Genomic DNA, 27,904 nt, shown 5'->3' with positions numbered 1-27,904 from the left:
TAAACTTAGAAACTCTCCCTCTCTCCACAACCATCACATGATCGCTTCTTTTTATCCTCTGTCAGTAACGATGCATTCTCCATCCCTCCACCACCAAACCTCCTTTCTCCTCCTCCCACCGGAAAAAGTGTCGCTACACCGGCGTCCCTAACCCACGAACCTGTAGACTCGCGAACTCAAGGTTCTGCAATTGTCAGAACTCGTTCTCCCTCAATCTCTTCCTTCCTCGCAAACATTGATGGGTTGGCATTCTCGAATTTGGATTATTCCTCAGAGTTTTAGCTTTCAATTAGTATATTTTGAAGTTTCAAAATAAACCATACGTGTTGAAGGTTCAAAAAACCCAACAACCCATCAATAGGAGTAAGAAGGAATTCTCCTCCTAAGCTTAAACACAACGAAAAATGAAAGAAATGAGAGATTGATCTTTTGATTTTGCATTTAGATGATGAAAATGGGTTTTTGGTTTGATTGTTTAATGCTTTATTATATTGATTCAATATGCACTTAACAGAGAACAAAACCTGGTGTTATAGTGAGGAAAAAATTACTTCAATACTCTCCAATGAAGAGATGGTCAAACACTATTAAGAACCGACCACTATAAGATATCGAGTACAACAACATGACCGAATACTACAATCAGGCCAAGTTAGATCAAACGCTTATGGTTTAAACTGAACACCTATAACTTAGGCCAAACACCTATAGTTTAAGCCAAACACCTATAGCTTAGGCCGAACACCCATAGTTTAAGCCGAACACCTATAACTTAGGACGAACACTAAAATATAACCGAACGGTCATTAACAGGTAAAACCCATAAGAGACCGAACACAGTTAAGACCGAATACAAGTACGAGACCGAGTACTACGAAGAGACTGAGTGCTAGTACAAGACCGAACACTACTAAGATACCGAGCGCCAGTACAAGACCGAGCACTACTGAGACAAAGCACCCACCTAAGGCCGAACACTCTGGACTTAGACAGAATACTCTGTTAGGACCGAACACTAAGACATGACCGAACACTATATTCAATTAAATACTAGCACAAGATCGATGTGTCATTAACTGAAAAGCTCTACAACAACAAAACTCAGTTAAGACCGAACACTAGTACCAGACTGAGTACTAGTGTAAGACTAAGAACTACTAAGAGACCAAACGGTCATGAACGGGTAAGACTCTAAAGAGATCAAACCCAGTTAATGACCGAGTACCTGAACATGGTCGAGCGGTCAACAGTGAATGCTCAACTTTCTGCATAATTTTGCAGAACTTCTGCAGAATTAAGAACACGCTAGAATTTTCCAAACTAAACACTTTTCCCAACTTCTAATCCTCCATACATGATTCATATAACAATTTACACCTATTCAAGATTTCCTACATCTTTCTAACATCATTCTAAAGGATCACATACCAGATTTCACACCAAACTCTGCATAGTCAACAACCTAAAAAAAATCTGTTTTCCTACTTTTTACACGTTTTATAGGGACATAAGGATTCTAACAGGTCTAGTTACATTTGCTCATACTCTCCCCACTACCCAATTTCAATCCCAACCCCAAATGCTCATTTCCACCTACTCACTTCCTCAAAACCAAATGGTCGAACACTATGCAGAGGACTCCAACCAGTTCATAAGTTCCATCATTTCCAATTTCAATCAATAATTCAATTTAAACACATACAACCATCCAAACAGTATCAGGAAAATTATGCAGAACAATTCAACATGATCCCAACCATTGTCAAATACACAATCATCTCAACTCATACACATGCAACTTCAACACAACATTCACATTCACAGTAAATTCATCAATTAAATTAACCAGCTTCCCTTATCCTTTTAACAGAACCGAACAACTTCTAAAACCTCCAGAAATTAGCTTTCACTTCAAGAAAATCCTAAAACACCTATGGACCACCGGTTGATGAAGGAAAATGAAGTCAGAAAGGGAAGAAAAGGATTGCGGAACACATGCAGACAACATTGTCACTTGCATGTATGAAAATCTGATATCACCAAGAATAGGAGAACGAAACTTACCAACTTCAAACATGAAATTGATTGGTGGAAAAGGAAGCTCTTGATGTCTGGATCGTCTAGAGAACTCCTTATCGCCGATCAGATGAACCAACAATGAATAATTTTAGAGAAAAGGAAGAAGAAGAGTAGAAAATTATGATTTTAGAGAGGTGCATAGTATGAAATAATGAGACCAGCATTGATTTTGAAATTTCTATTTATATACTCAAAATTTATTTTGAGACACGAGTCCCTTTTTAAAAACTAAATTTTTTGTACTCTTACAAAAATCGTAAAACCCTTTTCTTGGTAAATTTACCCAAAATATTAATTTGATTATTGAAATAATTTCTTTTGAAAGATTTTATACGAAGAGGTAAAATTAATCTTGAATAGTAATTTAAATAATTTGCGTAGATTAAAATATAATTTAGAATTGAGAGCTTTCCATCAAATAAAAAATTATTTCTATCAAATTAAAATTGTACTTTATAACATTACTTTGATATTAGATGAATATATTTTAGAATATTCCCGGTCTGATTTGGGTTACGTATGAAACTGGAAAAGGTTGGAAGTAATTTAAAATGCAGATGCCAAACTAACTCACCTTTCTTCTACTACTATATATAGCCTAATACCCTTGATCTCCTCCAATCTACTTGGACGCAACCATCGCCAACAACGGAAAACGAACGATGCCTCCTTTGACCTCGTGGCTGGTGCTCGCTATTCTCGCGCTGACAGCGCTGGCGATGCCTCCAGCACGCGCCGCGCCGGTTGCGTCGCTCGACAATCAGCGAGAGTTTGACTATTTCATCTTGGCCTTGCAATGGCCCGGCACTTACTGCCAGCGCACGCGCAGTTGCTGTCCCACCAACGGTTGCTGCAGAGGGTAATCTAGTATTTTACACCACTTTTTCCTTTCCATTTCTCAATTTGTTACGTTCCATTGGTTCAATTCTTAGGTTTGATCATTTTGTAATTTTACTTTGACTTGAAAACGTGGAGTGATTAATCTGTTTGTATTGTGCCTTTTTGATCGAATTTGGACTCTCTTTTTTGTTGATGATAATAATTACTCTATGGAATGAATTTTTAAGAGGACAAAACTTAGTTATAGTTCTACAGCTACTTTCGTGTTATTCTCTAACCAGAATTGGAATTTTACTTCGGTAATTTGTGTTGATCTTTAATGCAAATCTAGGCTAGTTAGCAAAATAGAACTCTAATTCTGATGGCAGAATAATGGCAAAGGTAGCTAAGGAACTTTATGTAAGCTTTATCTTTTGTTTTTTTGTTATGCAACTTATGTGAAGCACTTGATGAGAGGCTGACATGTTTACGTTTCTGATTGCAGCTCCAATTCTCCAAAAATATTCACCATACGTGAGTACTAGGTTTCAAATGCGGCATTGTCGTGGTGGTGGAATACTTTTTGCATGTTGTTGTGAATCTAGACCTCATGGAATACTTATTACTTTTTTTTCTTCAATTTGGCTACTTGCATCGACTGTGTTCTGAGTTATTTTCTCCTTCTGAGCTTGCCGTTCTAAGTTTAGTCTGCGTGGAATACCCGTTTCTTGTTTTTCTTGAATTTTACTACTTGCATTGAATATATTCCGATTTAATTTCTTCTTTTGAGGTTGTTGTTGTAAATTTAGACCATGTGGAATTCTTTTGTGTTTCTATGAAAATAAGTATGCAAAAACATCACTATGTTTAAGACCATGTGGAATCCTTATTACTAGTTTTACTTGAACTTTCCTACTTGCATTGACTATGTTCTGAGTTAAAACCTCTTTTGAGGTTGTTGTTGTAAATTTAGACCATGTGGAATTCTTTTTTTTTGCTACGAAATTAAGTATGCAAAAACATCACTATGTTGAAGACCAAGTGCTTATTACTAGTTTTACTTGAACTTTCCTACTTGCATTGACTATGTTCTGAGTTAATATCTTTTTCTCAGGTGTGAATCCCTGGTCCGGTCTAGAAAAGTAATGTACTCATTGAGAAATTAGCTTAAAGTATGACTTTTTGGTTTTTTTTTTCGTTCTGAGTTCTTTTGTCTGTCATTTCTTCCTCATCAATCATTTTCGTTTAGATTACTTTGTTTGTTAAAAATAAATCTGTTTTGGGTGGTAAAAAACATATTGATCATTTTGCTTATGTCCGTTGAGCAATGAGGTTCCAGCAACAAATAGCTTAACAGGTTCTGTCTACGTGTATGATAGATGGACTCTGGCCTGACTACAATGATGGATCCTGGCCATCCTGTTGTTCTAGAGCCAGTTTCAATCCGAAAGAGGTATATTGCCCAGCCTTATTTTTCAAGTCATTTGATAACAAATAACATACACTAGTTTCATGCTTTGACTGATAAGAGATTTCGTGAAGAATGAAAGTGAGTTGCCTCTCAGAGTTGTACTGGAAAGTTTATGGCCTTTTTTTAGTTTTACTATGTAATTGGTTCAATGATAAAGTATTAACTATCTATTGAACAAAGCCAAGACAGTTCTCTTTTTTGCTTTTGAAACTGCAATATTTTAATGCTTTCAAGTATTAATTGTTTGTATTTTGGTTGGTTGCATTAGTGTTACTTTTATATATTATTACAATTTGGTGTCTTCATTTCCACCATTGTTTCATCTTGTGTGTAGATATCGACTTTGACTAATGCTTTAGAGCAATATTGGCCATCATTGAGCTGTGGCAAGCCATCATTATGCCATGGTGGGAAAGGAATATTTTGGGCTCATGAGGTGGTTGTTGGAATTAGTTAGCTTCCTATTCAACCTTAAATTATTATGGACTAATTTTTCTTTTTTCAATTGCGCTTCTTGGGTTATCAAACCTGGCTGGCATCGGCAGTGGGGTAATAATCTTTCATAGCTTTTGGTTGCTTACCTGGTTTAATGAGTTTATTCATTGTTTTTCTTGAGTATTAGTTGTGTTGTTTTCCTAAAACCTGCAACTTGTGGATAGAGTGAGCTGTACCCGGTGTTAAATTGGTGCAGAACAGAATGTTCAAAGTTTTTAATAGATCTTTGTTTTTACTCTTTTGGCTGTTTTCTGAGGCAAAATGATATGGTTTTCTTGTACTTTTTCCTATTTTCTAATACTGTAATTTCATTTGCAGAGACACATGGCACGTGCTCTTATCCTGTATTTCGAAATGAATATGATTATTTTCTGGGAGTTCTGAATGTCTATTTCAAATACAATGTTACTGTAAGTTTGCAAAATCTTTGCTTTTTTAGTACCAGAATTTTCTCTGTTTTTTCTTTAGGCAATGACTTCATATGAAAAATGATCAAAATACATTGATTGATATAATTAAATAAATTTTTGTTTCTCCATTCCATTGATCATTATCATTTTTCCTCATAGATATAGCATGAAACTTTCTTTACTGAATACTATTAGTTAGACAACTAGAGGTTATTATTCAATGCAACTGTCAATTTTTACTTCTGTCTTCCCGCTTCCAATCATCCATAAAAGCTAATAAAATTGTATACTGATTAATAAGTTAGGCATCCCATGATTCCTCTTGCAATACGTATAATGTTTCAATGCCGATTAATGGATTATTTGACCAATAATACCTTCCTCCGGTTGCTAGAATTTGTCTGTTGATTAATGAATTAATTAATTTGTGGTCTATTTGGTCATGTGCATTTGAGAATATGTGAGAGATGAGTTAGGCCATGGCTATAAAGGAGAAGCTATCCACGAGAGAGAATAGTTTCAGAGTAGGAAGTATTGGGAGGAGACTTTAGGGTTTCTCAAGTACTCTGTGAGTGCTTTATTCTTTTCAATTCTGCCTCTAAGTTCTCCCAAATTGGCTCTACTGAATATGGTCATTTTTTTCTCTGTTCTGCACCTATTACATTTCCATTTTTCTTTTTCCTATCTGCTGAACCACTCCAATTAGTCTGTTGCTAGTGTGATCCAAGTACATGCATAGAGCCTGAATTATACCAAAATTTTGTTGGCAACTTGGGCTGCCATCTTATTGATTAGCATTGAAGACTTAAAATCCTGGTCACAGGTTCTCAATTGTTGAAAAACTGCTTAATTGGTTTGGTGCTTACTCTGTTTTCAGAATGATTACTAGTTGTGTTTGTAAAACATTTTCATTGTTAGAACTAATGCTTGCCTGCATTGGGACACACTCTGAGTATTGTTTTTTTCAACACTTTTCCAGAGTGTTCTAAATGATGCTGGATATGTTCCCTCTAATACAGAAAGGTATCCCCTAGGAGGCATTATCTCTGCCATTGAGAATGCTTTTCATGCATCTCCTTTAATAATTTGCTCAAAAGATTATATTGAGGAACTTCGTCTATGCTTTTACAAGGACTTCCAGGTATGAAATCTGCTCTACTCTGTAATATATGTTTAGCACACAAGAAACGAATATATGTGCAAATATTTGTCTTATTTATGGTGGGAGATTGGCATATTTGTCTTATTGATGTCAGTATTGTACTCTGGTAAATTTTAATGTAATACTGCATAAGACACATGTAATAGTTGTGAGATTATTGAGATGTTTTAGATCTGTATGACAGACATTTAACTCAATGTATATAATTGGTAGGAATTTGGTTTATTTTTAGAAATTTAAGAAATACGCCACTGGTTAAACAAACTTTCATGTACATTATCAGAGAATCCCCATTAATGCTATGATTTCATGGGATTCTATTCAAAAACAGTAATTTGGCCATTATTAATTCTAGAATATATTGTCTGCCGTTTTGCAGCCCCGAGATTGTGCTGTTAGTTCTGATGTTAAAATTGACATGGTTACTTCAAAAGGATGTCCCAAGTATGTTGGCTTGCCTGAGTCGGTTTCAGTAGGTAAGTTCACTGCCGTTTCATCTTTTATATCCTTATTTTTAGTTGTTTCAGTTACTCTTAGCCACCAAACTAATTTTCTATAACTTACGTGACCAGTGGATTAAGGATGAAGGAGCTGGTCTGTAGTCTATTCTAGTTATCGTGTAATGAAGCATTTGTTTGGAAAATGGTTAATAATTTTTTGGACTTCGTGGGAAAATCTGAAATTGATTGACCTGACGCACGAGTTTGGTTAGATTAATTTAACGTGAATTGAACTATCGAGTATTATTGAGACTTCGTCAATGGTAGGTGGCCGCAGATTGATTTGTTCATTAGCTATTTTTTTCTCTTTTTGATTTAATTGTAGTAACATGTTGGTTGTTAATTGAACTAAGTATGAGCAAGGCTTCCCAATCCTTGCTAATCCAAGATTGCTAATGCTACACCCTTGAGGTAGTCCTGGGCTTAAAACAACTGGGGAGCCAAGAAAGCATTTTTTGGGCCAAGAAATCACTTGAAAACAGTTTTGTCCCTCTCCAACTGCCACAGATACTTACCCTCTCACATACCTGGCTGAAGATAACTAATAGAATTGGAATTTTTTGTTGTTGGTATAATATAAACTATTGTAGTTAGTCTGCAAACTGCTCAATTACGTGAATAATATCTCAATCCCATTAGTGGCTTTGAGTGAGAATCCCAGTGTCAATAGAGATGCCTCCGGTATGAATTTCCAAGGGTATCACCGATGTTTGGTACGTGTTTGTAATCATGTGAGACTTTTCAGAACTTGTGAAAGTATACCCTAGAAATGAATGTTTTAAAATTGCGAGGCATACCCAAGCCAGGGCATAACACAGGCTCAAAAGAGTAACTAACAGTTGATGTAAAACAAAATATTCCTAAATACCCATGCATCATATATAGATACCTAGCATTCTTAGACGGTGTTCAACTTAATTGCTAATTTGTTCCAAAAATTTACCTCAAATTTCAAAATTATAGTGAGAATTGAAAGGGGTCATTCCTGTAGAAGGAGCTGCTTTTGTCCAGGTTTATGTTGAGGTACTAGGCAGTCTGTAATTGTTATCTGCTGCTATTTTATTGCAGTCTCTATTGTCAAGTATTATTACCTAGTGGATGAAATTTCTTTGATTTAAACATACCTTTTAATATGAATTTTTTTATCTCGTGAATTTTGTGTGAAAACGTTGATCATTACGTTGGATTAGGAAATCCATTGCAATTTATTAATGCCACAATTATCTATGCGTTTGTAGGGCGCGACGGACTTCAAAGTCAGGCCTCTGATGATGCAGCTATATAAGGTTATGGTACTGTAATTCTATCTGTAAATTTCTGTATCTTGCGCAAGAACAAAGGCACACGAATAAAATTATTTAGTTGTACCATTTATCAATTTGGAGACAAGTGAATTGAATGAAGACCTGGACATGTGGATTGGGATCTAGACGTGCTAAAGTCTGGCCGAGAAAAATGAAGCGATGCTTGAAAGTATTATTTGGGAATTGGGAGCTGTCCCGAGCCTATTGCCATGTATTTGGAGTATGGGTTTTTATCATTTTCTTTATTATTGGAAGAGTGTACAACCGTATAATGGAATATGTTGTTGTATCATATATGGAACTATGAATATGTTACTTTTCCTATAATTTACCCTACATCTCTGTTTCTTTGCATACATTTGCATCACGTATGAATTCATGTACGAGTTCGTGTTGCCTTTAATTAGATGAGTGAAACACCAGACAGACTTCAGTCCGACAAAAACTTGCCATTTTTATTTTTCGTTTTTTAATCTTTCATGTACTTCAATCTTCGTCTTCAATTTATGATCATAATTGAGAATAGGCCCTGCACCATGTTAGTTACAAAATGACAATCATTACATCGTTTATTTTTCCCCTTTCTAGCTTCAGTAGGAATAGTAAGCCCGGCTTGAATAAGATTAGTAAGACTTACTCATGCTTACCACATCTTTCAAACTGACACCACTTGCATAATAATAGAGACAAATGAAGGCTCTAAGACTTCTCTTCGTGATTACTTTTCTTTGTTCATTCTTTCTTCCAAGCCCGGAAGCAGACTCGTGTACCAGCAATCTAAGCCTCAATGTTTCTATCCCCTTTGATACAACCAACCTTCTCTGCCTTTCTGTATGGGATGCTCAAAGTTTCATCCTCAGAGTAAGTGCACCATTTTTTAATTTCAATCACATGTATATGACCTTATTCCAATAGCACCGCATGTATATACTAACCTATGTGTAAACGTTGCAGTATGCTCAGACTTATGCAAACATTTGGAGTTTCATTCTTTCTACCCCAGACACAAATTCTTACATAGCCATGGGATTCTCTGTCAGTGGCGGCATGGTTGGTTCAAGTGCCATGGTGGGGTGGGTGGCATCAAGAGGAGCCAGTGGAGGGATCAAGCAGTATTATCTTGGTGGGGTCACTCCAAATCAGGTGGTTCCTGATAAGGGCAACCTACAGGTGATAGCCAATTCAACCTTCATCACTTTACAGAACTCTCGTCTGTTCATGGTGTTTCAGTTACAAACTGCTGATCCTTTGTCCTCGCTGATATTTGCCACTGGATCCACCGGTTTATTCCCTGCACCACCAAGCTTTGCACTAACCAAACACCTAGACAAGGTTTCCACAAGAATAGACTACTCAAAAGGTTAGTTGGAAATACTCTCTTAAATAATTGTTTTCTTTTAAATAAATTTATTTTCTAAACGACAGTCTATGGACTTATTAATCGTATATGAGCTAAATATTATGATTATTTTCCTTACAATTCGGTGATAACTAAGCTGTTGTGATTTTTTTTAGCCATGATCTGAAAAAAACGTATTGCTTGAACAGTAAACCTTAATTTTCTATTATTTAACTGAGTTTTAAGGCAAAATCAAAAAAGATTTTTTAGTTATGCTTTGGCTTCATTAAGATTTTTTTCCTATTATTTACTTAGTCTTTATTCAATCTGGTATGTCAATTAATATAAGTTTCAATCCCTCAATTTAAAAATGCAATAATGTAACTGTTTTCAAATTTAGTAAAATTCCTTAATTTTAAAAATGCAACAATATGGTGGGTTTTTTTTTTTTTGAAGTTAATTTTATTGGTTGTATAAATTGTCACTATTATAATGAAAATAAATTATATTACTTGTAAATTAAAATTATTAATGTTAACTTGGTGCAGATTAATGGTTATATTGTTAATTGTGTAATATTAACTTGGTGCATATTAAGATGAAAAGACCTGATTATTTTTTTATTAATAAGACTAAATTAAATAAAATAAACAAATTATAGAGTACAAAAATAATTAATTCCTTTAATTTTTAACAAACTTCTTATGACTGAAACAAATAAAGTTAACTATAGTAAATAATATATGATTTTCTTTTCTTTACTTTACTTTGAACCCTCTATTGTGCAAGGTAATCATAATATATGATTAGTGGCTAATATGGAAGTATGGGTCATTATATATCATTATGCCTGTGGTTGAAATTTGACGGCATACTATTCAGAATTCATTGATTCAGCCGGAGAATTCTTTGGTTGGGCATTATAGAGTGGGTGAAGTGTTCAATCAAAAACTATACTAGTAAAAGCCAAAACAAGTAGAGAAGAGTAAATAGTGGAACTTCATGTGTTGGTTGTGACAGTTCCATTTCTTGGAACATTGAATCCTCTTTTCGAAACATAGGGAGAGAGAAAAAGAAAACAGCCGACAAACTGGTTTGTGTTGCAACAACAGTCTTTAGTCTTAGATTCACACGTTCTTTTATGTTCTCTCCGACTTGGAAGTTATGGGATAACTACCAGATCGAGTTCATTTGAAGCAATCTGATTCTTTAACTTTCCTTAGGTTTGGTAGGGTCCACCTTAAACGTTCTATTTCCCCGGTCAATAAAATGCATATATTATATTTATATTAAAAACTTTCGGTTCATAATTTTATTCTACAATTTATAAAACTGTAGTTTCTCTATCCAAATATATAATATCTTTTAGCTATTTCTATTGCACTCATTTTAGTTAAGAAAATCAAAGTCAAAATTAATAAAATAATTTTAAAAAAAAATCTATTTTAACGAAAAACTAAATAACTAAATGTTTTATTACCTGAAATTTTAATATATTATATTAAACTGCAAAAGTAAAATAAAAATCGAATCATTTGTGGAAAAAAAAATATATTTCAAACTATTAAAGGATCCCGTTGTATATTTTTTCCTAGGACTTCAAATGTCCTTGAACCTATTTTGTGTCTAAATAAAACTTTAGTAAGATGTATTACTCTTTTTTTCCTCTTCCCACTAATTTAGAAGTTTCAGTCCATACATCCTTTAGTCAATTATAAACATGTATTTTAATTTTAAAAAGTCGCATCCTCATCATTTGGTTATACACTTATTATTATTATAAATTCATGTTGTTGATCTTAATCTTAGTAACTTTTAGTGAAGGTTGAATCAAATATGATTTATTTATTTATTGACTTTAATTTTTATGCGTTTTTAGTATATTTTTAACATCAATTAATTTTTATTGACTTTAAACTTTTTGGTAGATGGAAAGCATACTGACCCAATGACCCAAGAGAAAGAATAAAGAAAACAAGTCGGACAATATTTATTGAGAGTTGAGTGCTTTAAGGGACCTAAGTTGAAATAGAAATGATACATATATACATATACATTACGATATACAAAGAGAGGACACAGAAATCAAATATACGACACAAAGAGTTAATGATGGAAAGATCAAATAGAAAAATATAATTATTATAATTCTATTTAATGATATTGAAATTCCCAATTTAAGATTTTATTTTGATCTCTTCTCAAATCATACGTAGACGAGACTCAAAAGTTAAAATTCATGAGAAAATCTCAAAGAAAATAAAGCAAATTCCGCTTCACCCACTCCATTTCATGCATTCTAAATTTGAAGTTTCATAGTGTTAATAAAATTATCAATATGATAGAAAAAAAATGGTTTGAGTTTCTATTCTTCCAATAAAATATTTTGTATTAATAATTTCGTCTTTGAACTTTTAAAAATATAGATTTAACCCTTTTTATTAATGAATTTAACAACATTAAACCAGAAGTATAGAGGACTATAACGACTTTTTTTCCAACATGACATTATTTATTTCTTTGGAAAATGGAGGTTATTAAGACAAATACTGTTTCTTTAAAATACCGTGTTTGGTTAGCGTACTAAGGATCACTGACTCCATACAAAAGGATGCTTTAAATTTGAAAAAAAAAATTATTCTCTTTCCAAAAAAAAAACAAAGTAGATATAACTTAAGAAAATATAGGGAGAGATTGCTTCTTTTTTTTTTTATAAGAAAAGTGATATTTTGACATAAAAAACTTTTTATACTCATTTTGGCGTTATATTTTAATTTTTTTTCTTTATAAATGTAAAAGTTGACCTTTTAAACGATTATTTTATCCTTAACAGTATGTTGCCAAATGACTCATCTATCATTTTCCTTTTCATAATTTACCTTACGTTGACAACACTTTATTTTCTTTGAGAACATGATGATTTTTCCATAATCAAAATCAATATTTTGTTATGAATAAAGGAAACTTAAGAATAATGATAAGATAACACATTTTTATATTCACTTGAGATATAATACAAGTACAAAAATAAGATGGTAACAGTAATTTTTTATATTTTTTTAGAAAGAAAAAAATAAAAATAATAAAAAAGAATATCAAATGAATGGAAAAGTTTTATGAGTGTCAAAATTATCATTATTGGAAACTTAATGGTTTAAGTTAGCTAGCCTTCCTTTCACCATAATTATTGATACACCGCTACCTGTACCATTGTTTATTGTATCAATCTTTTCCTTTCCTTTACTTAATCATATAGCAGTACGTCTTTCTTGCTTTAACAATCTCATGAATACGTTTGCAAACACACAACACAAGCATAAACAATAGAGAGAAATGAAGATATCTGTAGCATTTCTCATGTTCACTATTTGTTTGCATGCTTCAGCCAACATTGGAAGTTCACAAGGGGATGGAAATTCTTCACAAGTAGATGGAAGTAGTACTTCACAAGCACCAGACTCCTGTGTCTCCAATCTAAACCTCAGTGTTCCTCTCCTCTTCGACACAACCAATCTCAATTGTCTTCCTGTTTGGAATGCTCAGGGATATATCCTTAGAGTAAGTCGTGCATAGTTCTTGAATTAACCAGTTTCTATAAGTTAGTTCAAAATAACCCTTCAAAGTTAGTGTCATTATAATATGATTGTGTATCCCATCTCAAGATCAATGTTTGGATAACAAGTTTAACGATAACCAATCATAAATTAATATCAAACCAACACTAACTGTATATGCATTAACTGTGCAGTATTCTCAGACTTCTCCAAACATATGGAGCTTCATTCTGTCAGCACCGAACACAAATTCTTATATAGCAATGGGGTTCTCTCCCAATGGAGGCATGGTGGGTTCAAGTGCCATTGTGGGGTGGATCTCATCCAATGGGGCAGGTGGAGGCATGAAACAGTATTATCTAACAGGACTCGCACCAAACCAAGTGGTGCCAGATAGAGGCAACTTAAAAGTTCTCACCAACTCAACCTTCATTACATCACAGTCCTCACGTTTGTACATGGCATTCCAGTTACAAACCAACCAACCTCTGTCCCGCTTGATTTATGCCTTTGGACCTAACGGTGTGTTCCCTTCACCACCAAGTTTTGCATTAACACAGCACCAAGACAAAGTCTCCATTACGATGAATTACGCAACAGGTTAGTAAAAAATCAGCCATGCAGGTGTTTTTGCACATTCTTGTGAATAAATTAACTGAGTGAATCGGGCTAGCGGAGCATGCATGAGAAGAAATTACATTAATCCCTTTTTCACAGATTTTACTCCGGGATAAACAATCTTTTTACAGTAAAGGTAAGAAGAAGAAAATGAAATGGAAAAATATGCTAAAATCAGTGATACGATGAAGATGGATGGACAGATAAATTGTGCAGTATATTGCATAAATTATTCATCTCTCATGATTTTATATGTGCATATGACAAGGTTTGAAAAAAATGATATTTCGAAAACAGGTAGACCAATTAGGATTATTCTAGCAATGACCTTTTGGTTGAGTTGATTTTGACAAATGATTGAACCAATACCTGGCCCATTCTTGCTGTCAAAAACTATTTGCAGTGGTTTGTGGTTGTTGAGAGGACATTCTTTTCTCATCTTCATGTAAGAATAATCTAGTTGAAATGTAAATCCGACTCGACCTTCCACCAAACCAAACCCACATATGTTCTTCTTCTTCTTTTTATATAATATATATATATATATATATATATATATATATATATATATATATATGTATGTATGTATGTATGTATGTATATATTTATGTATATAGTTGAGTAGCTTGGCCTCAGTAAAATGAGAAATGCTACTATTGTTCATGCTTGCCCTCAGTAAGTTCGTGAATAGATGTAGTAGTCATATTTGAATATTAGGGATGACAATGAAAAGTTTTTTTTTTTTTTTGTTGGGAACAAACATTGAAAAGGTTTGTTTATGGTATTATTGGAAACAGGTTCAAGTGCATTAGGAAACTCATATATGAACCTGAAAAGAAGCCATGGAGTGCTGAATATCTTGGGATGGGGCATCCTAATCATAATGGGAGCAATAGTTGCTCGTTACTTCAGGGAATGGGATCCATTTTGGTTTTATTTTCATGCTTCAGTTCAATTCTTGGGTTTTGTTCTTGGAGTAATTGGTGTAATTAGTGGTTTTGTGTTGAATAATCAACTCCATGTTGACGTTAGTCTTCACAAGGCTCTTGGAATCATCATTTTCGTTCTATCCTGCTTCCAGGTATACTTTACATTTTTCGTAATTCTGCACTTTGTCTTAAACTTTTTCAAACTATGTATCCTTTAGAATACTCAAAAGCTTTATATGGTTTTTGTAGGTAATGGCTTTGCTTGGTCGACCAAAGAAGGAATCAAAAGTGAGAAAGTATTGGAATTTATACCATCATAACATGGGGAGAATTTTGATTATACTAGCCGTGGCTAACATTTTCTATGGAATCCAATTAGGGAAGGAGGGAAGTGGATGGAATATAGGTTATGGTATTGTGCTGGCCATATTACTTACAATGGCACTTACTTTTGAGACACAACTCTGCAGTAAAGACTAAATTCTTTCCTTCATACATTTTTATTTCTTTCACCACTGCCCTTTTTTTTTGCAACTTTACTTCCATTTGTAACTTAATTTTGTACCAAGAGAATTGCTCATACTATTAATTTTATGTTTAACATATATTTTAATTATGCATTCCTCTTCCTCTTAATGCCAAAGCCAGCTTCGACAAATTGCTGTCAGTAGTCCATTACATTATATAAAAATGAGATTATACAAAACTCTGTTGTTAATAAAGTAAACATACATTAATTAAAAAATAGATTTCCACCCCCAACGTTTAATAACTGGTGTTGTACTAAATACTGTGAGAAGTTTGCAATTTTTTTATAAACAAAAGACACAAGTCTACACATAGTAGTTATAAGGTAATAATGAAATTAAATCTCCAGTTTTTTCGAATCTCCTAAACGTGGGAATAAAAAATGTATAGTATAGTTATCTAGTCAACTCAAGAATCAGACTGTCCGATCAGTTCAAGAATTGGACGGTTGAACAGGCTACAATCTCATGGGAATTGATCGGAAAACAGAATGGTCGAACTAAAATTGGAATTAATGTTAAAAATAGTTATGTTAATTCTAAGCTAAACCATTATCAATTGGACGTAATCATAGATTTGTGGTACTGTGGTAAGTTGGTTACATTCTTTACATTTCTTGCACATTTATTGTTAATATTATGAGATATTTACTAACTTTAATAATGGAGTGCCTTCTGCACACAGCTTCTCAATTTAACCAAACAGTGACTTTGAAGACTATTATGAGAAGAAGACTTGACTTTGATCCCATAAATTGAAACAAAAACCAACCAACTAGTATTATTAAATTTAAGGATAAACATATAGAGTGAGAATATGAAGTAAACATAACATTAATTAATGTCAAAGTTTAACCTAAGTCTAATTTATACATCAGAATTGTTTTTTTTTTTTCAGCATATTCCTATGCAAGATTCACATAATTATGAGTCTTCACATGCATACATGAATGCCTGATTATTATTTTGCATACACAAAGAAAATTAATTAAAATGACTAAAAATATTATTAAGATATACTGATGTCAACTCTTTTTATTTTTTATCAGTTCAATATTCTTATTTTACATAACAGAAGTTCAAGTCACATTATGAAGGTATATCATTATTACCATGATAAGTGGCATGCTACAAGACAGTAGTTCCAACAACAAAGTCTCCTCAAACTAACTTATTATGATACCATTTTGGTTGATTTTGCAGCTTAAAATTAACACCGTACGCAGTTGGCTGGTTGGTCTTCTCTAACATTTGAATGAAACAATAGCAGTGCCTGCATGTCTGGTTCCAGCCGGCAATGCCAATTGTCAAAAACAACCATTTATAATTTCAAGGATGATCATACCTTTTCACTATAAAATTGAACATAATCAGTGACACACTCTGAGTAGTTACTTCTGCCGTCTTTGGTCCTTAATTATCTTCCTCCACACAAAGATGAAGTTAAGAAGTTTCTGTCAGATAATCTTGTTCATTATGCTCTATAGTTCATCAACCTTTGTGACTTCTCAAGATTCATGCTCCTCTAAATTGCAGCAACTTCAGCTTCCTATCCCTTTCGATACAAGTTCACTCCTCTGCAGTTCTGTTTGGCCTGCTCACAGTTTCATTCTTAGAGTATGTGACTTACATTTTTCTGTCAACAGACTCTGAATAAACTTTTCAGAAGCATTGGTTTTATAAAGCTTCATCATATGAATAACAACACTTTAAACATAGTCATTAGACTAATTGAAATATACATAAACTGAACTTGAGTGTAACATTAAAAATTTAATCAGGTATCTTTTTTTTTTGTTTGGTTCTCTGATCAGTATGCTAAGGCTTCATCAGATGTGTGGAGCTTCATATTTTCATTCCCATTAGACCCAAAAGCTTATGCAGCAATAGGGTTCTCAAAAGATGGAAGCATGGTGGGTTCTAGTGCCATTGTGGGGTGGATGCCATCTCCAGGTGCTGGGGGCATGAAATATTACTATCTGGGTGGAAAATCAAAAGATGAAGTGATTAAAGACAGAAGTGATCTTTATATTATGAATGCATCATTTGTTCCAGCAACTGGTTCACTTGGTTACTTGATCTTTCAATTGAAGACCACTCAACCTTCTTCCAATCTCATATTTGCCATTGGACCCAATGGCCAGTTTCCTGATTATCCAAGCTATGACTTGCCCAAACATATTGATCAGACATCAGTAACCATTGATTATTCAAAAGGTTAGTGAAGAACCCTTTTGTTGTTCATCATCAACATCAATACATGACACATATGCATAATAAATCATGAGTCTGTTAAAGTATTAATTACTGTTTTTTCTTATCATAGATTGAAATTACTCCTTTTAATGAACCAATTTCGATATTAATCTGCAGATCTTTATACATGAATAATACACATTATACATGTGTTGAAAAAAGTTTTTGGAACACAGCGCCTTCATATAAAGTAGCACTGATAGGATTTGATGAATTGGAAAGTGATGAATTGTGTTGAAATCTCACGTAGATTAGTAAGATGAATTTAGAGTATATAACTACTGAATATTTTACAAACTGATTTTATAGAATTTAATTAAGATTAAAGTTTACTTTCTAAAATGGTATTAAAATTTATTTTAACAAGATCTGTTATTTATTAGAACGACTGTGTTACTCGTCATAAAGTCGCGTTGTTAAACCACCATTAATGTTTAGTCTATACTCAAAATGTATATGTTTAAGTGTAAGGGAATGTGTTGGAGATCTTACATCAACGAGAGATAATGTAAATTTATAATATACAAATAAATACAAATCTCATCTTACATACTGGTTTTAAAACTGAATTAGACTTAAAGTTCACATTTTTAAACTATGAATTACACATGTTTGGCATATATCTCCTGGTGTGTTTAAATCTGAATGTTGTAACAACTTTGGGTCTCTTGCAGGAGGTTCAACTAGAAAAAATTCTAACCTAAATCTTCGAAGAAGCCATGGAGTTCTGAACATTATGGGATGGAGCATTCTAATGATTATAGGATCCATAATTGCACGATACTTCAAAGAAAGGGATCCCATGTGGTTTTATCTACATGCTTCAATTCAAGCATTTGGGTTCCTTGCTGGCATAATTGGAGTTTTATGTGGATTGCTCTTAGCTAGGAATCTCCAAGTCACTCATCACAAAAATGTAGCATTCCTCATCATCATCCTTGGCTTCCTACAGGTTAATTAATTAACCATTTTATCGAACTCATTTTCTGATATAAAATCAAAGTTATTTTCACTCATGTTTTTTATTTATGATTTGATTTGGTAGGTGTTAGCCATTATATTAAGACCAGGAAGAGAATCAAAGATAAGAAAGTATTGGAATTGGTATCATCATAATGTGGGGAGGATTTTGATTATCTTTGCAATATTGAACACCTTTTATGGACTCCATTTGGGAGGAGAAGGATCTAAGTGGTTTCTTGCTTATGGAGTCACTATTGCTATCTTGGTCATTGTTTTTGTGTTCTTGGAGATAAGAATGAGAATCATTGCAAGAAGAGAGACTAAGTTATCTCCTCAATCCGTGGAGATTCCTTATTAGCTTAAACATGTTTATTTTTAATCCAAAATCATTCATAATTTGTAATGTATCATAACTATTTACCACACATCCCCAAATGCAAGTTTCAATGGAAATGAGACAAAAAGGAATATAATTAATTTAAAGAATCATATTTAAACTATGCACCAAAAAGGAGTATAATTAATTTAAAGTATTTTTTATCTTTATTAATTTTTTTTTATATTTTGTTAGCTATGGAAACTCTTGATCTCCAAATTTGATATATTTCCCATTATCATCAAATTAGATAATGATGTAAAAATTTAAAAAATACCACTTTAAGTCAACCTTGGAGAAAACCAATTTGAAAGTCGTCATTTTAATAGATTTCAATGCAATCAATTTAATAGATCGATTTTTAAATAGTATTTTGAAAATTCGATTTGAAAAGCTGATGTTGAATTTTTTTTATTTTTTTTTAACAAAACTCTTAAATCGGTTGTAAGGCCAATTTTTCTTTTTTATAAGCCTTCTTTTTAGTTCTCTTGTCTTAGTTATATTTTGATAAAAAAATATTCTTAACTATTTTGGATCATAGATAATAAATCATATGAGATATCATTTTTCGGAAGATGGAAGATTTTGAGAAGACTTAAATGTACTTTTTAACTTTGTTAAATTGTTGGAGTTATATTTTTTATTCTTAATAATTTATTTTTTTATGATTGCTTCCCTAATACGTTTTTCATTATTTTTCTGTCTCCTCTTTTTTTTTTTTTCAGGTAGCTCTTTAAATAATGAAATAAAGTTATGTAAACAAAGCTTTATAGTCTAAAAACCAAATAGGTTTCTTTTTATTGAGAACGAAAGGTTAAAAAAATCATTAGAAACTAGAGAAACATTCAAGATTTTAATCATAGATTAAAAATTAAAACTCTAGTATATTATTATTCTCTATATTAATTAATTCAGAGTAGTTTTATATTATAGTTAAAAAACAAATAAGATGTATTAAACTAAATTAACAATTTTTTTTAATAAATGTAAATTAGTTATAAATCTCTTATATGTAAAAGTAGAAACAGCCTTAACAAAAAAAAAATAAATAAAACTGAAGACCAAGTTATGAAGAAGCTAAAGAGACATGAGTTGGAAAATAAGATAAATAAAAGAGATTAAATTTGGCCACAAACTACCTCTTGGTTTGGTTTGGCTTTCTTATAATTATATATGGTTGCATGGAACATAATTCTGAAGAATAATTGCATGCATGATTTTTCTTCACGAAAAGTATTAAAATAACATGTCATTTTCTCTGACACTTTTCTAATTGTCATTGAATCTTTGTGAGTTTTTTTTTTTTTTTTCAAATCATTGTGTTTCAAAATTAAATAAAAAAAAATCAAATTCTAATTAATGAGTAAAAAATTACTATTCTGTGTGAACAACTAGTTTGCTATTAGTGAAAGTTTCACACTTGATACTTTTATGTTAAGAACTAGTTTGCTAACCAAAAGTTTCAATAATTTAGTTTAGAAAAATTTCTCTCTAAATATTTCTGAAGGAGATAAGAGATAAAAAAAAAACATAGATTAATAAACGCAATTTTTCATTAATACTAATCCCATATAGTTGTGGATGGCTCTAATTCCTTATAACAACTAGATTTGGAGATTAATAAGAAAAAGAGGATAACAATACAACTATATTTCTCTGGATATAATCACAGGTACAAATCGAAAGTGATAATCCAAATATACTGCAAAATCAAATATATTTGACTAAATATTACATCCTAACATGTTTCAACTTACAAACAAATGGTTTATTCTATACAATTTATAGAATATACAGAATACTTAGATTCTAGAAACAAGTTGTTGATTACTCTTTCTAAATCAATAAAACGTATTTGTATCAGTCTAATCTCAATCCTTCCTTATCTTTTCTTATTTTCTTTTCTTCTATATGACTAATACTTATGGTTATTCTTTTTTATTTTCTCTTCTTCTACATGGCTAATTGGATGCTGATTAGTCGTTCCAAATCAATAAAATGTGTTTGTTCTAATCCTTACAGCTACAGTCTTCCTTGCATTTTGGCCCCCAAAAATGGTTTGGATTTGCAGGCTTAGTTCCCAGAAAGAGAGAAAAAACCTCTTGAATTAGGTGACCTGGTCATGAGTGAAGGAATGGCACCACTGTGTTGAACCAAATATACTATAAATGAAATCCATGCTGCAGCACCAAGGCAGACCAGAAAACCAAACAATACTCCATCTATTTCTTCCAGGAAGAAATCTAATAACATATATCCATAAACTAGTATTACCAGCACAGCCACACTCCAAGCCACTTTCTGCATCATTAAATGAACAAAGTTAAGAGCTAAGTATGGAAATTAACTCAAAAACCAGTACCAAATCATTATGAGATGTTTTATGTTGGTAACATTTGGAAATTCAAGTGAGTCTAAATTATATGTTAGGTAAAAATGAGAAAGTTGAGCAACATGCAAGGTAGAAGACCCATAAATCTATTATTGTCTTTAAGGTTTGGGATTGGAAATGATATCAATCTTCTATCTGAATTAGACTCAGGTCTCATTAGTGTTGTATATCTCTACTGAATCTCCTTCCTCAGTAGAACTATATCAGTAACTTTTCCTTTGAAATCAAATTTAGCTTTTAATTTAAGTAATGCATATCAGAAACTAAATTGGAGTTTGGTGGGGTCAACTACTGTAGCAGTGAAGGTAACTTCAGTAATCATAATAAAAATATGAAAAAGTAACATATTGAAGTGTTTCTTTCTTCTAATATTTAAGTTAAACTTTGTATGATTGAAGTGCTTTACATACAAAATTTCTGTTTGTCATTTGACAAGCTTCTAGACAGTGGTGTTTAATTTACATTTTCCTTTTCTTGAGTTTCTACTTGTTGGTGTTTCATTTATCTTATGAACAAATGGCAATACAAGAACAACTCTGTATTATTTGCTGTATTATACTGAAATCATCCTGTTATGTCAGGAGAATTTCTCAAACCAACCTCATTGACCAAAATTCCCCCGAGTTTTTAAGGTCTGATGCCTTCAGCTTAGAAAATCCATAATATGAGTGAAAAGAAAGAGTCCTTTATCAAACAACTAAAATCAGACTTCATAACCAACTTTGATTTAATATAATGAGAGAGAATTATTCAGGGAAAAGGAAGTATCCTCAAATTATGTGAAATGGCCAACTGAAGCTTCATTAATCTGCCATTTCATTTTTTGCCACTGAAAACTGATTACAGGCACATCAAAATTGCTAGGCAAAAGTTGCCAGCATTCTCATGCATAACTCAAGTTTGGCATTAAGTCCTTATACCAAGTCTAATCAATAAAAAAACATACTAACTTTTGAAGAATAAAATTACAGCCAAAAAGGTCACTGTTAAGTATGAACAGTCTTACATTCTGCTTTGCTTGGTTATCAAATTCTTGATATTTGGAACTTACAGCATCATAATAACAATTACCAAGTTAAACAAATTGGATAAATATAAATAAAAGGTTAGATAGAGAGCTTACCTCTACTATAGGCCCTATTCTGAAGGTTCCCATCACCTCCTCTTTGGACACCAAAGTAAGAAGGGGGATAAGAGCAAAAGGAATCTGTATTGCCTGGACCACATTAAGCCATTCATTCAAGGTGTCCAATGAACTTTCTGATGTATTAAAAACAATAGCACAAATCATAGTTGGAACAATTGCACAACTTCTGGTAATCAATGCTCTCAACCACTTCTTTATGTTGAGCTTAAGAAAACCCTCTGTTATAAACTGGCCTGCATATGTGCCAGTTATGGTACTACTTTGGCCAGCCGCTAATAAACCAATACCCCATATGTAGAGAATTGGAAACAACCCTCCCCCATACCTTTCCTCAAGATATTGCCCTGCATTTACCAATCCTATGCCATTGGCCTGTTCTGTACCATAGAACACTCTAGCAAAAACTGTTATCACAGATAGATTGATCAACAGTGTGACTAAAAGTGCAACTGAGGACTCAATTGAGTAGTAGTTGAGAGCCTCTTGAACCTGGCCTTTGTTACGGATATCAATGTCCCTTGATTGTACCAATGCAGAATGGAGGAAAACATTATGTGGGGTTATCACACACCCCACAATTTCCACAGCCTGGCGAAGAGTTTTTGAACTAAGTCTTGGGATTAAAAGACCTGCAAGAAGCACCAATATGGAGAAACATATGAAGATCCGTGGTAACATGTTTTTGGACATTGGAAATAAGAATGGATTATAATCAAATGAATTAACGTGCTCAAACTAAGTCGTTTGATAAATTTCTACCCATCATTAATTCTTCTTCACTGGGGCTTGTATCAAAGAACATCCACGCAAAAGAAAGGCCCATAGTTCCAATGAAAACTGCGAAAACTCCTTCCAACTTCCTCACTCCATAGTTCTCGAGAAATAGAAAAAAGAAACTGCTCAACCAGACACAAAAAAGAAAAAAAGCAGAATTAAAAACAGTGAAATTTCCACATCTTTAAATTAAGCATAGTAAACTGATGTTATTGTATGATTTGAGAACTTTAACAGCCAGGATAAGAATACAGAAAAGCTTAACACAAGTCTTACAAAAGATTGTTTGAGTAATTCTAAACCAGCATACATCATCTTGTTATAATCTTTTTGTTTTTCCTTTGTATAGTAACTGTCGAATTCGTTTTACATCTTCAAAAGATTTGGTGCATGCTTAGATAACCTTAAAGTACGTTCAGAATAAAAGATACAAAAAAGAATCATTTTCCAAAAGTACCTTTAGAATATATATATATATGATATTACTCAATCTGATAAGCTTACCAATCCGTGGCTGTGATAACCACACCAGCCCAAATGGGGATAAGACCATGGCTAAGAATCTTGAAAGCAATGGCACTGCCAATAACCTCTTGAATATCAGCAGCAATGAGAGCCATCTCAGCCAAGATCCACAACACCAACCTTGCCCAATTGGAGTACTCCTCCCTGCACAGCTCCGCCAGGTGCCGCCCGGTCGCCACCCCGAGCCTCGCCGACAGAAGTTGTATCACCAACCCCATGATGGTGGACCACATCAACAACCAAAGCAAGGAATACCCTGCAATCGCACCAGCTTGGAGGTCCCCTTCGAGGTTCCCCGGGTCCAAAAACGCCACGCTCATCAACAACCCTGGCCCCGTGAACAGCCAAAGCTTCCTCCACGAAAACGGCGGCACCGCCGTGGACCCTGCTGCGCCGGAAGACTCCAAGTCAAATATCTGCACCTTGTCCTTGGCTGCATACACGGAGTCTTTCTCTTCTTCTTCTTCTTCTTTGTCTGCATGTTCCCAGTTTGAGGGTAATACATGGGGCGAAGACAACGGTATTGACTCGCATTCTGATTGTAACAAATGGTTTTCTTCTTCCTCCTCTTCTTCTCGGCTCTTCTGTTTGCCTTGTTGCTGTTGTTGTGACTGAGAGTTCATGTTGCATGCAGTTATGGGATAACGACATCTTTTCTTATGGTGTTTGGGGTTGATATATTTTCCTGTTCATCTTGTTTTGGTTACGTGGGATGGGAGAAGAAGATGGAGAGAATTAAGTGCAATAATATCTATGGCTGCGCAATCAATAATTGAGACCGCATGCTATTTTTGTACAGTTCTCCTATGTTTATGTCCAAACTGCTATATTTTTGGAGATACTAATCAGATAATTTGATTCGCTATTTTGAGAGCCTCGCATGTTGCAAAAGTTGGTGAATGAAACCAGATACAATACTGATTGCTGAGAAATTGTTACAAGCTCAATTAACACAAACCAAACCCATCAAAAGTAAAACTTTCTTGCTCTTTGTATTTGATCAGTTGAAGTTTTAGTTTTCCAGTTGAGAAGATCTGTTCCACATCGAAAAGAGTAAACTCCAATATTCTTCTTTGTATTGAGGGGCATATGAGAACATGATCTGATACTTCGGAAAAAATAATGTAACCAGAGAGCATAACCCATTTGGAAATGAAATCTAACCTCAACGAGGAAGTTGCAATGTTGGTTTGCTTAGTTTTGTCTTTGAATTCCAACAAAAAAAGAAAAAAAGTTGACATTGGGTGTTACATGTAATTATGAGGTTTAAAGATTTTGTAGGATGGCACTATAATATAAAAGATAATATTTACAATATTATTTTATTTATATGTAAATTGTCTAAAACTAGATAGGCTTAATAAGTATATTCTGCCATGAAAATTTTTATATATTTGTAAATTCTGTCGGAATTTTTACTTTTACAAATTTTACTATCTCAGTTTTAAAATTGTACGTACTTCAAATTCATCTATATTTTTCTCATTAAGTTATTTTACCACTATTCAGATATTTTTTTAACCTAAGAAAATCAATGTGATAAATTAAACAAAAATAGTTCAACATAGAGTATTGTTATTCTTTGGCATATCGTTATCTTCTGACTTTTCCCCTTATTTATATTTCATCTTGTTGTAAAAATTGTCTCACATGAGCCATTTGTCACACTGGATAATCAATTAAAAAATAAAATATATAATTTTTATAGTATATCACACCATTAATTATTTAATAATTAATTAATAAAAAATAAAAACGTACAATTTTGAGATTTAAATTAAAACTGTTGTTATAAAGATGAACAAAACAGTAATTAAATGATAAAAGATATAATTGAATCAATTAAAGCTAGCCAGAGACACACTAAAGAGAACAGAAACTACTTACTGACTACTGGTGTTTTACCTATGTGCTTGTTTGGTTCGTCAAACAAAAATCAAGTTTACTTTTAAAAAGATTGATTCTAAGGTGTCTGTTTTGTCAAACATAGAGAACACATGCAGAAGTTGAGAGCGTCAAGACAGCACTAAGAAGAAAACTAATGACAGTCTCCTCTGTTATGAAACTTCATCAGTAATAGGAAATATCAACAACTGCATAAATACCATCGTATAGTATAATCCTTGAGCATATACAACGGGAAATGATACGAAAATTTAGGGCTTACAACTGAGTCCTGGTACAATAACCAAAAAAGCAAGCCAAAACTTCAACTCATAATAAATACAGTATACTATGCAGTGATCAAATTTTTCATACGGCTGCTCATCATACTCTTATTTCACCCTATTACAGTTTCACTTTTCACAGAGTGTAGACTACAAATCTCAATCCAAACATAAAAAAATTACAAAACTTTAGAACAGCACAACATAGTATTTCATTTGGAGTATTCATTAATTAATTGATTAACCTTGGAAATTCATATGATATAATCTGACCACTCAGAGATAAAGGAAGTATGGTCCATGGACTCCCCAGGTACATCCTCATGCTTAGAGGGTGTCTCCTTCCCACCAACCAACCTCGCCGGGTTCCCAACCGCGGTGGTCCTTGGCGGCACATCAATCAAAACCACCGAGCCGGCACCGACCTTTGCACCTTCCCCAATCTTGATATTTCCCAGAATTGTAGCACCAGCGCCAATAAGCACGCCATCCCCAATCTTGGGATGCCTGTCACCACCAACCTTGCCAGTCCCGCCCAACGTAACATGGTGCAGAATGGATACATTGTTCCCAATCACCGCTGTCTCCCCCACCACCACCCCAGTGGCATGATCAAACAGAATCCCCTTCCCAATCCTCGCCGCCGGGTGAATATCCACCGCAAACACATCAGCAATCCGAGAGTGCAGTGCCAATGCCAACGGCCGCCGCGATTGCCGCCATAACAGGTGTGCCACACGGTGCGCCTGTAAATCCCAATCAAACAAACAATTAATCCTAAGATTCAATAATTAACAAGAGTAAAAATAGTCCGTGTACTGATGTAAATTGTCACCCCAGAAATTGTCACTGTCATGTCTGACAATCAGAAATTATAATCTAATCAGAAACGATGATGAATAGTCAACCAAGAAATCGTCATGGATAAACTAATGAACTTTATAATAATTACTTTAGAAATCATGACAGTAGATTCAAAATTAAAACTCAACTAATCAAAATTATAAACCGGAAACTGTCAATTAATCAAAATTAAATTATCAAACCAGAAATCGTTATGTACGACAAGTTTATCCACTTCAAGTATACATCCATGATCTCTGAATGGATGAAGATGTGAATGGAAATTAAACTGAATTAGCACAAAAACCTAGAACTGAAGCATTCAGATCCCTAGAATTGAGGAGGAACAAGGAATTGGACCTGGCAGGCGAGGAAGCCTTTGTAATTGAGAAGACAGTGAGAGTAGGAAACGCAGGCAGGGTCACGTTCGCGCGCAGCGCGGAGGTCCGCAACGGCGGCGGAACAGAGGGAGGGGTCGGAGGAGAAGGCGTTGAGGAAGAGGTCGTAGAGGAGAGTGGATAGTAGCGTAGAAGAACAGAGCTTGTTACCCAGGTGGAACGAGAGAGAACGTTCGAGCGTGGAGTGCGAGAGGATCGTCGAGTACAGGTAGCTCGCCAGGGCCGGCTCCGACTCGGCGTCGCGGCGCGCCTCCGCCTTGATCTGAGCCCACACCCAGCCCTCGTCGTCGCTGGAGACGACGGTGATCGCCGCCGGTAGCCCCGTCGGCATTGTTTGGTGATGTGTTGCGATTATGGTTTGGCGTTGGGGTTTGTGCGGTTGAGAAACTGTGAGAAATGTATGGTACTGTGAGAAACACGATTAAAGTCGAAGAAACGAAGAGGTACAAGACAACCACTCACTCCTTCATTGGGTATTCACGAATCACCGCATTTCCAAAGCATTCATATTCCTTTGTTCTTCGCTTGATGTTTCCTAATGCAATCCTGTAACCTTCAACTTCATTATATTAAAAATTATATATATATATATATATATATATATATGTGACGTATTATATAAAAAAAGTTTTTTATAAATATTAATTATCAATGTTTAAATAATACAGAAAAAAAAAAACAAGGGAAATAAATGTCACTTCTCAATTTAGTGAAAGAAGATAATGTTGACCAGACATGGGATACTATATAAATTTAGTCAATATTTTTATAATAAAATTTGGTATTAACAAAATTAATAAATCTTCACGTAATAAAGTGAAGGATTCTTGTTTCAAGTTTTACATAATTATTTAT

The 27,904-nt window shown here is 33.7% G+C and overlaps 5 protein-coding genes across 7 annotated transcripts; 3 read left to right on the top strand and 2 right to left on the bottom strand.

Moving 5' to 3' along the window:
* The first annotated feature begins 2,651 nt into the window (after positions 1-2,651).
* LOC106773179 (ribonuclease 2) lies at positions 2,652-8,578 on the top strand. Its single transcript, XM_014659894.2, has 9 exons — positions 2,652-2,938; positions 3,404-3,432; positions 4,278-4,351; positions 4,704-4,805; positions 4,915-4,918; positions 5,183-5,274; positions 6,254-6,415; positions 6,816-6,912; positions 8,175-8,578. Exons 1-9 carry the CDS (start codon positions 2,742-2,744, stop codon positions 8,219-8,221), a joined length of 804 nt encoding a protein of 267 aa, XP_014515380.1. The 5' UTR covers positions 2,652-2,741; the 3' UTR covers positions 8,222-8,578.
* A 149-nt stretch (positions 8,579-8,727) lies between these two features.
* Positions 8,728-16,294, top strand: LOC106773158 (cytochrome b561 and DOMON domain-containing protein At3g07570-like). Of its 2 annotated transcripts, XM_022786467.1 has the most exons (7): positions 8,728-9,101; positions 9,195-9,600; positions 12,965-13,137; positions 13,328-13,733; positions 14,549-14,832; positions 14,930-15,149; positions 16,257-16,294. In XM_022786467.1, the coding sequence occupies exons 1-7, from the start codon at positions 8,931-8,933 to the stop codon at positions 16,277-16,279; spliced, it is 1,683 nt and encodes a 560-aa protein (XP_022642188.1). In that variant the 5' UTR covers positions 8,728-8,930; the 3' UTR covers positions 16,280-16,294. The 2 variants fall into 2 exon arrangements, with proteins under 2 accessions (XP_022642188.1, XP_014515345.1); XM_014659859.2 differs by lacking the exon at positions 16,257-16,294 and having other exon boundaries at positions 14,930-15,694.
* Positions 16,295-16,644: 350 nt separating this feature from the next.
* On the top strand, positions 16,645-18,842 carry LOC106773130 (cytochrome b561 and DOMON domain-containing protein At3g07570). Its single transcript, XM_014659821.2, has 4 exons — positions 16,645-16,824; positions 17,022-17,424; positions 18,138-18,415; positions 18,509-18,842. The coding sequence occupies exons 1-4, from the start codon at positions 16,645-16,647 to the stop codon at positions 18,782-18,784; spliced, it is 1,137 nt and encodes a 378-aa protein (XP_014515307.1). The 3' UTR covers positions 18,785-18,842.
* Positions 18,843-20,471: 1,629 nt separating this feature from the next.
* Positions 20,472-24,849, bottom strand: LOC106773129 (metal transporter Nramp2-like). Its single transcript, XM_014659820.2, has 4 exons — positions 23,620-24,849; positions 23,101-23,237; positions 22,318-22,970; positions 20,472-21,103 (listed from the first exon to the last, which is right to left on the bottom strand). Exons 1-4 carry the CDS (start codon positions 24,261-24,263, stop codon positions 20,876-20,878), a joined length of 1,662 nt encoding a protein of 553 aa, XP_014515306.1. The 5' UTR covers positions 24,264-24,849; the 3' UTR covers positions 20,472-20,875.
* Positions 24,850-25,724: 875 nt separating this feature from the next.
* Positions 25,725-27,620, bottom strand: LOC106773178 (serine acetyltransferase 5). Of its 2 annotated transcripts, XM_014659893.2 has the most exons (3): positions 27,512-27,620; positions 27,012-27,436; positions 25,725-26,554 (listed from the first exon to the last, which is right to left on the bottom strand). In XM_014659893.2, exons 2-3 carry the CDS (start codon positions 27,378-27,380, stop codon positions 26,063-26,065), a joined length of 861 nt encoding a protein of 286 aa, XP_014515379.2. In that variant the 5' UTR covers positions 27,381-27,436; positions 27,512-27,620; the 3' UTR covers positions 25,725-26,062. The 2 variants fall into 2 exon arrangements, with proteins under 2 accessions (XP_014515379.2, XP_022641941.1); XM_022786220.1 differs by having other exon boundaries at positions 27,012-27,601.
* Positions 27,621-27,904: the final 284 nt, after the last annotated feature.

This window comes from Vigna radiata, chromosome 9 (genome assembly GCF_000741045.1).
Source record: "Vigna radiata var. radiata cultivar VC1973A chromosome 9, Vradiata_ver6, whole genome shotgun sequence".
In the NCBI taxonomy this organism is placed as follows: Eukaryota; Viridiplantae; Streptophyta; class Magnoliopsida; order Fabales; family Fabaceae; genus Vigna; species Vigna radiata.
Note: the sequence above shows the minus strand (reverse complement) of the source record. Positions and strands in the feature narration are given on the sequence as shown.

What these genes read in the sequence shown, in the direction of transcription:
- LOC106773130 (XM_014659821.2), top strand. Translation starts at nt 16,645, where the DNA reads ATGAAGTTAAGAAGTTTCTGTCAGATAATCTTGTTCATTATGCTCTAT. An exon ending in CTCACAGTTTCATTCTTAGA is followed by an intron (nt 16,825 to 17,021) that starts GTATGTGACTTA and finishes TTCTCTGATCAG; the next exon opens with TATGCTAAGGCTTCATCAGA. An exon ending in TCATCCTTGGCTTCCTACAG is followed by an intron (nt 18,416 to 18,508) that starts GTTAATTAATTA and finishes TTGATTTGGTAG; the next exon opens with GTGTTAGCCATTATATTAAG.
- LOC106773158 (XM_022786467.1), top strand. Translation starts at nt 8,931, where the DNA reads ATGAAGGCTCTAAGACTTCTCTTCGTGATTACTTTTCTTTGTTCATTC. An exon ending in CTCAAAGTTTCATCCTCAGA is followed by an intron (nt 9,102 to 9,194) that starts GTAAGTGCACCA and finishes TAAACGTTGCAG; the next exon opens with TATGCTCAGACTTATGCAAA. An exon ending in AAGAATAGACTACTCAAAAG is followed by an intron (nt 9,601 to 12,964) that starts GTTAGTTGGAAA and finishes TGCATGCTTCAG; the next exon opens with CCAACATTGGAAGTTCACAA.
- LOC106773179 (XM_014659894.2), top strand. Translation starts at nt 2,742, where the DNA reads ATGCCTCCTTTGACCTCGTGGCTGGTGCTCGCTATTCTCGCGCTGACA. An exon ending in CCAGTTTCAATCCGAAAGAG is followed by an intron (nt 4,352 to 4,703) that starts GTATATTGCCCA and finishes TCTTGTGTGTAG; the next exon opens with ATATCGACTTTGACTAATGC. An exon ending in GCCTGAGTCGGTTTCAGTAG is followed by an intron (nt 6,913 to 8,174) that starts GTAAGTTCACTG and finishes ATGCGTTTGTAG; the next exon opens with GGCGCGACGGACTTCAAAGT.
- LOC106773178 (XM_014659893.2), bottom strand. Translation starts at nt 27,380, where the DNA reads ATGCCGACGGGGCTACCGGCGGCGATCACCGTCGTCTCCAGCGACGAC. An exon ending in AAGGCTTCCTCGCCTGCCAG is followed by an intron (nt 26,555 to 27,011) that starts GTCCAATTCCTT and finishes TGGGATTTACAG; the next exon opens with GCGCACCGTGTGGCACACCT.
- LOC106773129 (XM_014659820.2), bottom strand. Translation starts at nt 24,263, where the DNA reads ATGAACTCTCAGTCACAACAACAGCAACAAGGCAAACAGAAGAGCCGA. An exon ending in GTTATCACAGCCACGGATTG is followed by an intron (nt 23,238 to 23,619) that starts GTAAGCTTATCA and finishes CTGGTTGAGCAG; the next exon opens with TTTCTTTTTTCTATTTCTCG. An exon ending in TGAAGAAGAATTAATGATGG is followed by an intron (nt 22,971 to 23,100) that starts GTAGAAATTTAT and finishes TGCTTCTTGCAG; the next exon opens with GTCTTTTAATCCCAAGACTT.